Genomic DNA, 12724 nt, shown 5'->3' on the forward strand with positions numbered 1-12724 from the left:
AGAGTTTTCCTGCTTTTATTCTATATGAGTCAAGGAATTATTTCTTTAAGGACTATTCTAATGTTTTTTCATTGAGAACATTAGAGTTCACAACATACACTTCTTGCTTGCAGCCCTACCTCCCAAGGTAAAAAGACTCTAAGGGAACTACAGATTCAATGATAGGAACAATTTGTTCATTTACTGTGTAATTATCTACATTTATTTCTTTAGCCACTGAATGCTATAATTTGACAGAGTCATACAATCAAATGGAAAACACGGGCAAAATTTTTTACCTTATTTTTTCTCAAGAAATTTAGTCTTTTGATATATTGATATGGAGAGGCTTATGAATTAGAGGTTAAATATAACAGCGATTACAGAAAGAACAAACTATTATTCTATAAAACAAATGAACCTTATATTGATAAAATCCTACTGCTGCTGAATCATTTATGGTAGGAACTACTTAATTACATTAATTATTTAATGTTACCAGAAGCATAAATTTTACCTTTGATTGATAAAACTTCACAGTAGTATCCTGGAACTTTGCTGGAAGAAGTCTTCTTCCAAACAGATTTGCCAATACTAACACTAGCTTTTCCATAACATCTTGAGAAAAATATTTTGAATCTATACAATACAAAGCGTCTTGTTATAAAGGTAAAAAAAAAAAAAGTGCCAATCCCATTTTTAACATTTAAATTAGATATTATACTGCATTTCATTTCATGAAAACTGAAAATAATGTAACAAATATAGCAACCAAGGAATGACTATATCTGCTGACAGTTTACATCTGTGCCTTCTTTTTCATTCTTGCTACCCCCACACTAGTTTGTACCAAAATCATTCCAACCACAAATTGCCTCATCTCCTTACCTGGATTCTACCCATCCCCCTCCCTTAACTTCAGGCCATGATCAATTTTCCTAAAGCATTTTATGATCCTGTCTCTCACCCATTCAAAAATCCCTGTTTGCATGTCAATGCCTCATAAACAAAATCCAATCTCCTTAGCTTAGCATTTAAGGCTTTCCAAAATTCAGCTTACAAATAACCTCCCAGCCTTATCTTCCTTCTTTACCTTATTGCCACTCATATTAAGGTACAATCAACTTGACTTACTTTCTATCCTTCATAACACATGAGCATTATACTGCAGTGATTAAAAAGGTTCTACCTTTAATAAGTTGGGGTCTAGAGTCAGACTACTTATATTTGAATCTTGGCTCTGGCACTTATCTAAAATTGTGTGACCATGGTAATTTATTTAACTTCTCTTTATCCGTTTCCTTACTTACAAAAGAGTGATAGCCATATCATATGCCTCATAAAGTTATCAAATTTTCTATCTCCATGATTATAATAGCATACACCCTCCCACCCCACCCATACCCATACAGCAATGAACACAACTGTACTTCCTGTTGCAGGAAATTATTTCTTCTCTTACAGAGCTTTTGCAGGGACAGAATTCCCTGAATAAACTTGTTTCACATAACAACGCATGTTCAGAGCATAATGAACTGGATTATTGCACAAAGTAAAATTTTGCTATCCATTTAAGACAAATAAAGCAATGCTGTGAAAGGCATTGCATTTACAAAGCATTAGGAAATGTAATAAATTTAAGCACCAAAAAGAAAACATGTCTTTTAGGTACACTGTTTAAGGGTCTAGGCCTTAATTATAGAAATAAAATGTTTTTAATTTAAAAAAAAAATGTATTAAATGGAATACTAGGTGGACATAAAAATGGAATTCACAAAAAATTTATATGATACTGGCATAACTATATTTCAAGGAACATAAGATTCTAGATTGTACAATTAATACATGTTATTTAAATATACAGTTATATTCTATGAGAATATAATTGGAAGAGAATATTCATAAATATTAATTGTGAATATTATATTTAACATAATGCCTGCCTATATCCCTTTTCTATGATGAGCACATATTACATTTTAATTAAGAAAAATATTTATTAAAAGATCACATATTATTTAATTTGTTCTGAGTCTTGGAGTCCAGAAATCACTAAAGTTCCTAAGAAACAGACATTTTAAAATAGGTGTCACAAAATATGGCTATCTCCCATATGATCTATATTAGTAGGTATATAACTTTATCTAATTTTGTATCTCTAAATTATCTAAATATTAACTTGTGTTTTCTATGTAGAAAAAATTTTCCTGAAGTGCTAGCTTCACTATGGTCTCTGTTACTATTTCAAGATTATACACACAAACATCAAGCTTACCTTTCCTAGTTGGCTGACAGAGATTGTGGAAAAGGCCTTTTACAAGAAAACTGACAAAAACAAGATTAGAAGGCTCATGATAATGCAAATGTGATACAAGTCCAGCAAACCCCATTGGTTTACCTTCTTGATCTAAATAGCCCTAAAGAACAAAAACAATTTATTAGTTTGACTCAACGCACCACATCCATTAATTAATAACTAACATTAAGTGCTGGTTTAAAACAGTATTTAATGCCAATATAAGAGAGATTAATAATCATTACCTGGGCCAAGTGTGATAATTATATTAAGTAAAGAAATATTAGTCATTGGATATAATCTTCTAAAGACCACAATTCAGCAGGATAAAAAGTAAAGATAGCACCATCCCTATTTCACAAAAAGGCAAAAAGCAATCATACCTGTTTCACAAGGAATTGCAAAGAAAACAAGAAATAAAGTTTTAACATCTCCATGACTCTGGGTTTTTTGAAGGACAGCAATGAATGCTTTAGCACTGACAGCACCTTTAAAAAAGAATATGTTAATTCACAACATGTTAGTTTTATGAAATATATTTGTAAATAATGATACAGATATATTGTAATTTAAAATTTTTTCTAATGATGTTTTGACATCTTAAAAAACCTTTCTGAAAAAAGAAACAAACAAAAAAATCTTTCTGGTCGGGGAGAGACTGTCCCTTCCTGGGCTAGCTGACTCCTAACGATAACAACTTGCCTAAAAGCATGCCTATCATATACAAACTAACCAAACCTAAGTTTATACCCCTAACTACTTCCTTGCCTAATTCTCACACATCTAGCCAATACTTTTGGGGTCCTAAATCATCCTAGAGGCAGGTACAAGGTGACAAGAGGTCACCTGCTCAGCCCAAAACCCAGCAGAATTATTCAAACTAGCCAGTCCTAAACTGCTTATTCTGCATCTTGCCTTTTCCAGAAAGAAACTTACAAAGGCAATCACCTAAATTTTCATGCTGCTCCTATCTCTCGCTTCCTGACCAGCTTGGTATCTTTCATATATAGTCCCACATAGTGTGCCATAACTCCTGTCTCTGAGGCTTATACTTTATTCTCCTGAGCCTTACCTCTGTCTCCTCTTGTCACTGCACCTATCACATAAAAGAATATATAACAATAGGATAGATATTACCCATATCTATTATATCACACAGATTCCTGCAATATATAAGATTCAGTTAAATTTCACATTATTTGCTTTATCATCTTCTTACATGGCACATCCTTCCTTTAACAAATAGAACATATAAAACAGAATCATCAGAAATGAAATACTGCCAAAAGACCTGATAATAAACGTGAACCCCGTTTACGAGCTTACAGCTCTTGGCTCATTCTGGTGGAAAATGAGATTTCCTATTATATTCACTTCAGTGTTGTGGCAAAAATAATAGAATAGGGGTGCCTGGGTGGCTCAGTGGGTTAAGCCTCTGCCTTTGGCTCAGGTCATGATCTCAGGGTCCTGGGATCGATCTCTGCTCAGCAGGGAGCCTGCTTCCCCCTCTCCCTCTGCCTGTCTTTCTGCCTACTTGTGATCTCTCTCTCTCTGTCAAATAAATAAGTAAAATCTTTTAAAAAATAGAATAGGTTGATTAAAACAAAAATATTAAAAATATTGTTTTGTTTCTGGTGTAAAACAGCCCTGAGGTAGCAGTTCAGATAACTTTGAGCTGCCCACTAAAACATCTATGAGGTTCCAATAAAAGGAAAATTTCCTGACATCACCAAATTTAAGCCTGGCTACCATTAGGCCTGAGAGTTTATAGAGCCTAGGAAGAGTCTGTCCTCACTGTAAGGCCAGTGGACTATGTGAAAGGAAGCTGGGAGGATACAGATGAGAGAAAGAAGGGAGATAGGAAGGGGGATATAATGCACATCACTTTTATTTTAGGATGAGTCTTTTTGAGAGTTTCCCAAATGCCCTTTCCTACTTGCTCTCTCTCTGTTGCTTTGCATTTAACCATAGATGGCAACAGCAAGAAAACAGCTGAGTAGTAGGAGAGTGAGCAACTCATGGTGATTCACTGTAATCTTAGAGATCTAGACATATAACTAAAGTCGTACTAAGATAGTAAGGCCCCTGACAGAAATGTATACCATAGTTTGTAGTGATGAGTGGCATCTATATGATAAATGCAGCAGTGAGACTGGCAAGAGTAGATCAAGGAACTTTCTGTCCAGAAAAGCTACGTAAGTTTAAAATCTACCAAACACTAACGTTTGAGCCATATTCAGCTACCCTCACATTTAATAGGATATTTGAATAACATTTAGATGGCCAGAGAGAAGCCAGAGTGAAATCATATATCCTATTTTTTGGCAGCCCATCCGACTTAAACAAATGTATCTATATCCAAGTGAGAAAATAGAAAAACCCACAAGAGATGAACTCTTTATAAGAAAACTGATCACCCTGCTAAGATACTAAAATATACTAAAAGTATTTATTAAATGTCTGTACCAGGGACTAAGACAAGCATCTTTGGCCACAGAGTGCTTATATTCCAGTGAAAAATATAGAGAAAATAAATAAAAACATGATAGATGATAGATAGATGATAGATAGATGATAGATAGATAGATAGATATTTGATGCTATGTAAGGAGTGATACATGTTATGTATAAATGAATACAGATCATGGTGCAACAGACAGGAGATACATTTACAAATTTAGAAAGAGCAGTGACAGTAGGCTTCACTGAGAGTAATATTAGAGAAAAAACTTGAATGAGGTAAAGGAATGAGGCTATGCACATATCCGAGAGAAGATATTACAAGCAAAAGAAACAGCAAAGCCGTGGTCCTCAGACTGTAATGTGTCTGAAATATCCATGGAGCAGGTACTAGGCTCGTGTGGGAAATCAGGAAGAGGTTAGTTCAACAAGATGATCAGGAATCAGTTTCTGCAGAACCATCATAAGAACACTGACTCTTACTCTTAAAAAAAAAAAAAAAAAGGAAGGAAGATAAGAAAGAAAGAAGAAAAAAGGGCTTGGGGAAAGCTGACCTGTAAAAATTGCTTTCTTTATGCAGCAAAAAAGTTTTTTGAAAAATTATTTGGCATCCTTAATGGATGCCATAAGATATGTCCTCTACAAGACAAGGCAAAACAGCATAATGTAAATGGACAATTAAAAATTGACACTAAAAATACTTTATTAATATGTAAAAGAGTGATATAAGAAAGAGTGAAGAATTTCAGGAAAATTAAAATTTCAGCAGCAGACTTAAAATCCACATGTGTATTACTAAAGAGCAGAACAAACTCTGGACAGCAGCTTCAGCAATGTGAAAGATAAACTTCACAGGTTCTCTTATAATCAAGAAAAACATAGCAATGAAGTACAGAAAAAGAATTTCTGATTTACAAATATAACCCTTCCTGATAAGAAACTGAACAAATTAAAATAGAAGCAAATAGCAAATATCTAATTTAAGATATCTCTTCTTAGTTCTAAAACTACTTGAGCATTGTCCAATGCAAATGTATGTAACATAAATTTTATGTTATTTTTGTTTTATCACAATTTTAAAAACTGAACCTGAAGCTTCCTATGAGCATGCTTTATGTAAACATAAAGATTAAAAATTCTTAGCATATAACTAAAAGGTCAATTTAAAAAATGACCCTCAAAACAGAAAATCCTGGGGAAAAGAATTTGAAATATAAGGATTTTTTTAAAAATTCATATAAATACATAGGCAGAAAAAAAATCAACTAGAAGAAAATAGGAATTACATGGCTCTACTAGGGGATACTAAAAGAGTCTACTCCACTATAACAGTATATGCCAGAGGAAATGAAACTCTCTTACTTTGATGTGAAGAGTAAAGGGAATATTCTAAAAATTTTATGTCCATATTTGAGCCTTTCATGTGTGAAGATTACAGACAGATTTTCTCAAACACGCCAAGGCAAAGAAAATAAACCACTCTAATAAACTTTCTTTAAAAATCTTTGAAAGCTTGCTAAAAGATATATTCTTCTCTCCTACACAGAAGCAAAAATTAAGAATGCAGAAATGGGGAAGTTTTGGTCTAAAATGATATGTGCCTGCTCTGTAAGACATCAGCAACATAAGAGCCAACTCATCAAGGAAGTCCTGAAAGACTCCTCACATCAACAAACAGTATCTAGTTTAATTGTACATATTAATCATTATACAAAAACAATGTATCTTCATAAGGATGAAAACCAAATTGTTTCATTATGAATTTTAAATCTTTCATCGTGAGATTAGACACAAAATATTTATCTCAGGAAAAGCTTCAGGAAAAGTTTATAGTCCTATCAATCAATGTCTAATCAAATATATCAGTGTTTGAAAACCAAAGGTACCCCTATGGCAAAAGATAACATGACTGTCTTCAGATGATGAGACCTAGTATGATTTTGCTTTCTTTCAACCTTGTGCATTAATTAAATATTCTTTCATGAATTTGGGTTACTGTGTTTTTTTACAAAAAATAAACTCTATTATTATGAATTGATCACAAGAAATTGTGTTCCTTTTGAAAATAGAATCTAACCCAGATATTTTAAAATCTATAGCCAGGGGTGCCAAGGTGGTTCAGTGGGTTGAACATCTGACTCTTGATTTCAGCTCAGGTCATGATCTCAGGGTCATGAGATCGAGCCCCACATCACGCTCTGTGCTCATCAGGGAGTCTGCTTAAGACCGTCTCCCTTCCCTCTGCCCCTTCTCCCATTCATGCTCTCTGCCTCTTTCTCTCTGAGTAAATAAATAAAATCTTTAAAAAATAAAATAAAATATAATCAATAGCCAGCACCCTTAACTACTATAGGACAATACCAATCACACATGAAAAAAGTAATCTTTAATTCCAAATGCCCAACTAACACAAATTCTATGATTAATAGAGGAGACAAACAAAACTAATTATTATTCTCCCACTCTGCCCCAACCCTATACTATGCAAGACATTGCAAAGCATAAAAACCCATGAAACTTAAAAGTTATTGCTACAGACTTCTAAGAAAGAGCAAACCTAACCATAGCCAAGCCAGCCGTGAAGACTTCACCTCAGGAAATGTCAAGCTCAGTACCTTTGCTTTAGCATCCTCTGGGTCATCTCCCTTGGAAGCCAGCAGCATGAGTCGCAGGACCAGGGTAATGCCAAGAGGGAACTGTCCTCTCAGTTCAGGAACATTGGATTTAATGAGTTTTTCTATTTTGGGCAATGGAATATCAAAAAAATATACATCTCCCAGCAGGTCTTGACCTCGTCTTCCAGCACGTCCAGACATCTGGAAACAGACGAGAATCACAAAGTAAAACTTCCCTAGAGACTTTCTCCATCACAGTATAAGAATTGAGCCTTTTACATAGGGTTGGAACAAGTACATTGTATATATGTCCAACCATCATATAAACAGAACTTAAAATCCAACTGTGTAGCACTTGGGAAATTTACCATGGCTAAGACAGAGCTGAGAATGAGAAATTTATCATTATTATGTAATTATTTCATGCCAAAAATTATGTTATATATTTATATCATGATATACAGATGGAACAGAGCACAACAAGAAGACTAGACCCTAATTTCAAATTCACTTATAGCTGAAGTAATTACACCAATTCTCTCCTTTCCCACTTTCTCTCCCTTGTTCCTTTCTTACACACCAGTGTGTTGCATCACAAGTCACCATAAAAATTGTGCACAAATTGAGGAATACATGAGTAAGATAAAATTCTGAAATTCTACTTGTAGAAAACAAACTCTTTAGAGAAGCGGTATTAGTTCTCATATATTAAGTGCTTAGAAAGTGCTAAATCCTTTGAACTGTTTTTATATAGACCTCACAACAACAACCATATGAGGTAAATATAATCATTATCTCCATTTTACAAAGTAGAAATAGGGGCATGAGGGATAGAAGAAACTTGTCTGTAGTCAAACCCCAGAAAGTGGAAGATCCAACTCACACCCTGGCATTTTGACTCCCAAGTCTATCATCTGAAACATCATAACACATAGTGGAAAACGCTATATCACTCCCAAAGATGATATAGGAGAGGAGAGCTCATGCAGAACACAGCCCCAGGAGGAGAGATCAGAAAGACAGGGGTTAGTAAAAGTAGTGAGAAATAAGAGGGGTGTTATATTGGATAGGAACAAAGCCTACAAGAATAAGACATGTTTAGAGAGAAAAGGAGGAGGGCATTTTGATAAAAACTTGAATGTTGGCCCATACCTTAAAAAATAATCCTGCTAGCAGAAATAGTCATCAAATATTCTAAGTGAAATAAGGCAAGCAGAGAAAGTCAATTATTATATGGTTTCACTTATTTGTGGAACATAAGGAATAGCATGGAGGACATTAGGAGAAGGAAAGGCAAAATCAGAGGTGGAGATGAACCATGAGAGACTATGGACTCCGAGAAACAAACTGAGAGTTTTAGAGGGAAGGGGATTGGGGGGTTGGGTGAGCCTGGTGGTGGGTATTGTGGAGGGCACATATTGCATGGAGTACTGGGTGTGGTGCATAAACAATGAATCTTGGAACACTACATCAAAAACTAATGATGTACTGTATGGTGACTAACAGAACATAATAAAAATATAATAAAAAAATTAGGGTGCCTGGGTGGCTCAGTGGTTTAAGCCTCTGCCTTTAGCTCAGGTCATGATCTCAGAGTCCTGGGATTGAGCCCTGCATCAGGCTCCCTGCTCAGCAGGGAGCCTGCTTCCCCCCCCTCCTCTCTCTGCCTGCCTCTCTGCCTAATTGTGATCTCTCTCTCTGTCAAATAAATAAAATCTTAAAAAAAAAAAATCATTCTTGAGCAGAGAAGCCATATGAAGACAAACTAAACTGTGTATGGGACATAGAAGAGTAAGAATTGAAAATCAAGAGAACTGTTTTAATAATACAAGGCCAAGAATGTATGATGAGAGATAATGAAGACAGAAATTGCAAGGCAAAAAATCAAATACATGTAGGAGAATAACGAAGTGGGCTTGGTAATAGGCTGTGTATTGGGAGCAAAGAAGAGAGAAGTATTAACTCCAGAGTGCAAAAACACGTGCACAGGAAATGAACGAGTAAATGTTTATCTAGCACCTTTGATATGTATCTTTCTTACAAATAACTTCATTTAATTCTTGCAAATGCTGTGAGGTAGTAATTATCACCCTTATTTTGGAGAGAGGAAGAAAAGGGCCAGGCGGTTAAGATCTATCTCACCCAAAGTCACATATCTGGTCAATGATGGCCACTAATTCTACACTCATGTGCCTACCACTAAACCACAGCTAAACCAGACAGTCAGGCATGAATGAATGAATGTTAGGGTGTGCTAGCACATGAATTGCAATATGTTCTTAAACTAACAGCTCACATTTTTTACCATTTTATGGCCATATTTTCATAAGGCAATAGTGAGTGTATGCATATTGCAATACCTGTCTGTAATTTAAAGCATCCAGATAGATTGAGTTTTGAGCAAAAACCACAGATTTGCAAGGCATGTTGATTCCTAAAGCAAGTGTCCCAGTAGCTGTCACCACCTAGAAAGAGAATAAAACAATTCTTCATGAAATAGTATTTCAGTAGAATGCCATGTACTTACTGAAACTCTCTGCTATTCAATTGAACCCCAGTGGGAAAGCCAGAGATGGTCTACTTGCTATTGTTCCTCCACACTGACAAGAGTACCTGGCACATGACAGGTGTTCAGTAACTATTTCTTAATGAATGACTAAAAAAGAGAATTTCCTCATGGCAGGGTAATAATACTTTTACAAACCCCCTTCTGGGATACTGCCCACTTCATCCACTCCAGCTTATTTGTGAAGGTTATTTCAATGAAAATAACATATGTTGTAATAAGGGCAAAAAAACAGTTTCATCCCCACCCCCCTCAATTGCCTTGACAACTGACCAAAAGGAGCAGGGCAAACTTTAAGTTTCTTAAATGTTCGAACTTTTGCTCATTTTCTCATATAATTTTGGGTATTTCTATCGGTCCTCTCTTTCTCTTTACATTGGCATGTATTCCATGTCTTAAAGGCAATATTTAAGTATATGGAATAATTTTCTCTAATTATTCTATAACTGAGGTCTACATTTGTGAAAATGAAACACATGATTTATTAACTATTTTTCTAAAGTTCTTTAATAAAAACAAAAATGGAAAAGAACATTAAATTTATATTATAAGTAGAGTAAATACCTTTTTTAAAAATGTGTTTTCTATAACAAAGCTATCACTATTTCCATATTGCCTTTCTAGAGTGATCTAATTATTCATTCATTAAACTAATAGTAATTAAGGCACTACTACTTAGCATATACTATTTTAGACATAAGATATGCCAATCAAAATACATGTGCCTCTTTTCCTCAATATATAAGCATGTGGAAAATTTTGTCTCTAGTTATTGACCTTTTTGTTTAAAGATTAAATTTATTTATTTGAGAGAGAGAGAGAATTCAAGCAGGGAGGAGGGGCAGAAGGAGAGGGAGAAGCAGACTCCCTGCCAAGCAGGGAGCCGGACTCAGGGCTCAATTCTAGGATCCTGGGATCAGGACCTGAGCTGAAGGCAAAATGTTGAAGAAAGTTAAAAGGTAATTTTTTAACCTGGATAAAAACCAAAATATATTATTAACAACATTGCTTAGCTTTTCTCTTAACTAATAACAAGCTACTTAATTTATTTTAAAAGTCAATAACTAGAGGGGTGCCTGGGTGGCTTAGTCAGTTAAGCGGCTGCCTTCGGCTCAGTGCTGATCCCAGGGTCCTGGGATTGAGCACCACGTCAGGCTCTCTCCTCAGCAGGAAGTCAGCTTCCCCCACTGCCTCTCCCTCTGTGCTCTCTCTTTCTCTCTCTGAAACAAAGTCTTAAAAAAAAATACTACATAGAGTAATATCCTCTCATTCTCTCCTCTCCTTCCCCCTGCTTTTGCACTCTCTCTCGCTTTCTTTCTCTCACATACACAAATATAATATACATCATACAAAAAATCTGATACAGAAAATTTAAAAAAACTCAGAGGCTATTCTTAAATACTGCTCAAGATTTAAACTAAGAAATTATGTTAATCCTTCCTATAGATTTATCCAGACTATCCCCATGCATCCTCATGTAACATACTAAATAACACATAGTAAGGGTTGGGTTTTCAAGCTATTTAAAGTAATCTTCCTCTTGTCCATCAGTGATGGGAGAGAGAGCATTTAGTAGTGACTCATCTAAAACCTGCCGAAATATGAAGTGAGCCCTAAGGAAGTGATACATTCTTATTCTTACTTCAGCTATTACACTGAAAAAAGATTTGACCAAAACCTATTATAAGTGTCCTCTAAGCCCATGAAAGAATGTCTGTAACCAAAATTATACAAACAGCTGACAACATTCCCTAGATACTATAAATGAAAAAGCAAGAGATTATTATTCCAAGATCATAATAGTTACACTTCATTGCAGAAATATTTGAAAAAGTTATCTGTTTAGGGGAATAGTTAAATTCCTGAAAAAGAGATAAACTAAATGATAAACTTCAAACCCCCTCCCTCAATTAGATGAGATGGAAGAATATGCAATGATATCACGTGTTGTAAAAAAATAAAGGATATAATTAGATGAGAAAAAAAGTTACTATTTTTCCCTTTCGTGAACATTCACTTTCATATAGACACAGCTGCAATTTTTAAAATGAAAAAATTTACCTACCCTAATAAATCCTTTCCTAAAAAGAATCTCAACTAACTGTTTTTCTTTGAAGCTTAAAGAGCTGTGATGATAGCCAATACCCCTTTCTGCCAAAGCCTTCAGTTCTGCACCTTTTCTTGTGAATTTTACTCGATCAAACACCATCTGCAAAGTCTGAGAGAAATAAGAGTATTAGCGATTTTGATAATTTATCTAAGTTTAATTTAAATCAGAAAAAAATATTTAAAAGAAGTAACAGTCATACTTTGTCGTAGTTTTAAAGAAACACCGCTGCTTGAAATTGACTGTACATGAGCAAAAAGAACATTTTACGGCAGCAACAGTAACTATAGGAAATATTCCCAAATCTTTGAACAGACTGTCTCTCACTGTTTGACCCTACTTCAGGGGTGATTAGTACGGACAAAACAGTAGATAAAATACCCCAGAGGAGGTGTGAGTGTACGACCTGCTTTTGCCTGGGGGGAAGTCAGTTCTCTATATGAGCCTTACAAGTTCTTCCTACGGACTGAGAGAGAGAGAGAGGGAGAGAGAGACTGACTTCTTCAGGAAGGCAGAGCGGGCTTCTTACCCCATATAGTCTGGGAGTGCTTACTTCTCTCTGTAAATCATTCACAAATGGCCTAAAAAACAACCATTCCCTAAGGGGGAAATCCGCTTGTGTAGAGATTTATATGTACAAAGATAAACACTGTTTATGAGGGGGAGATAAAAGAAAGAAAAAAAAACAAACAAACCCTGAG

The 12724-nt window shown here is 35.1% G+C and overlaps 1 protein-coding gene across 2 annotated transcripts in view; it reads right to left on the reverse strand.

The window, feature by feature from the left end:
• DDX60 (DExD/H-box helicase 60) overlaps positions 1-12724 on the reverse strand; it is a 114490-nt gene that overhangs the window by 29318 nt on the left and 72448 nt on the right. For both annotated transcript variants that reach the window (XM_032855454.1, XM_032855453.1), the window contains exons 28-33: positions 11982-12134; positions 9711-9815; positions 7351-7551; positions 2659-2763; positions 2255-2396; positions 497-618 (exon numbers count right to left, since the gene is read on the reverse strand). In XM_032855454.1, the coding sequence (XP_032711345.1) occupies positions 497-618; positions 2255-2396; positions 2659-2763; positions 7351-7551; positions 9711-9815; positions 11982-12134 (828 nt within the window). The remainder of the gene's footprint in view (positions 1-496; positions 619-2254; positions 2397-2658; positions 2764-7350; positions 7552-9710; positions 9816-11981; positions 12135-12724) is intronic.

Source organism: Lontra canadensis, unplaced genomic scaffold, assembly GCF_010015895.1.
Source record: "Lontra canadensis isolate GAN:19392208 unplaced genomic scaffold, GSC_riverotter_1.0 scaffold10, whole genome shotgun sequence".
NCBI lineage: Eukaryota > Metazoa > Chordata > Mammalia > Carnivora > Mustelidae > Lontra > Lontra canadensis.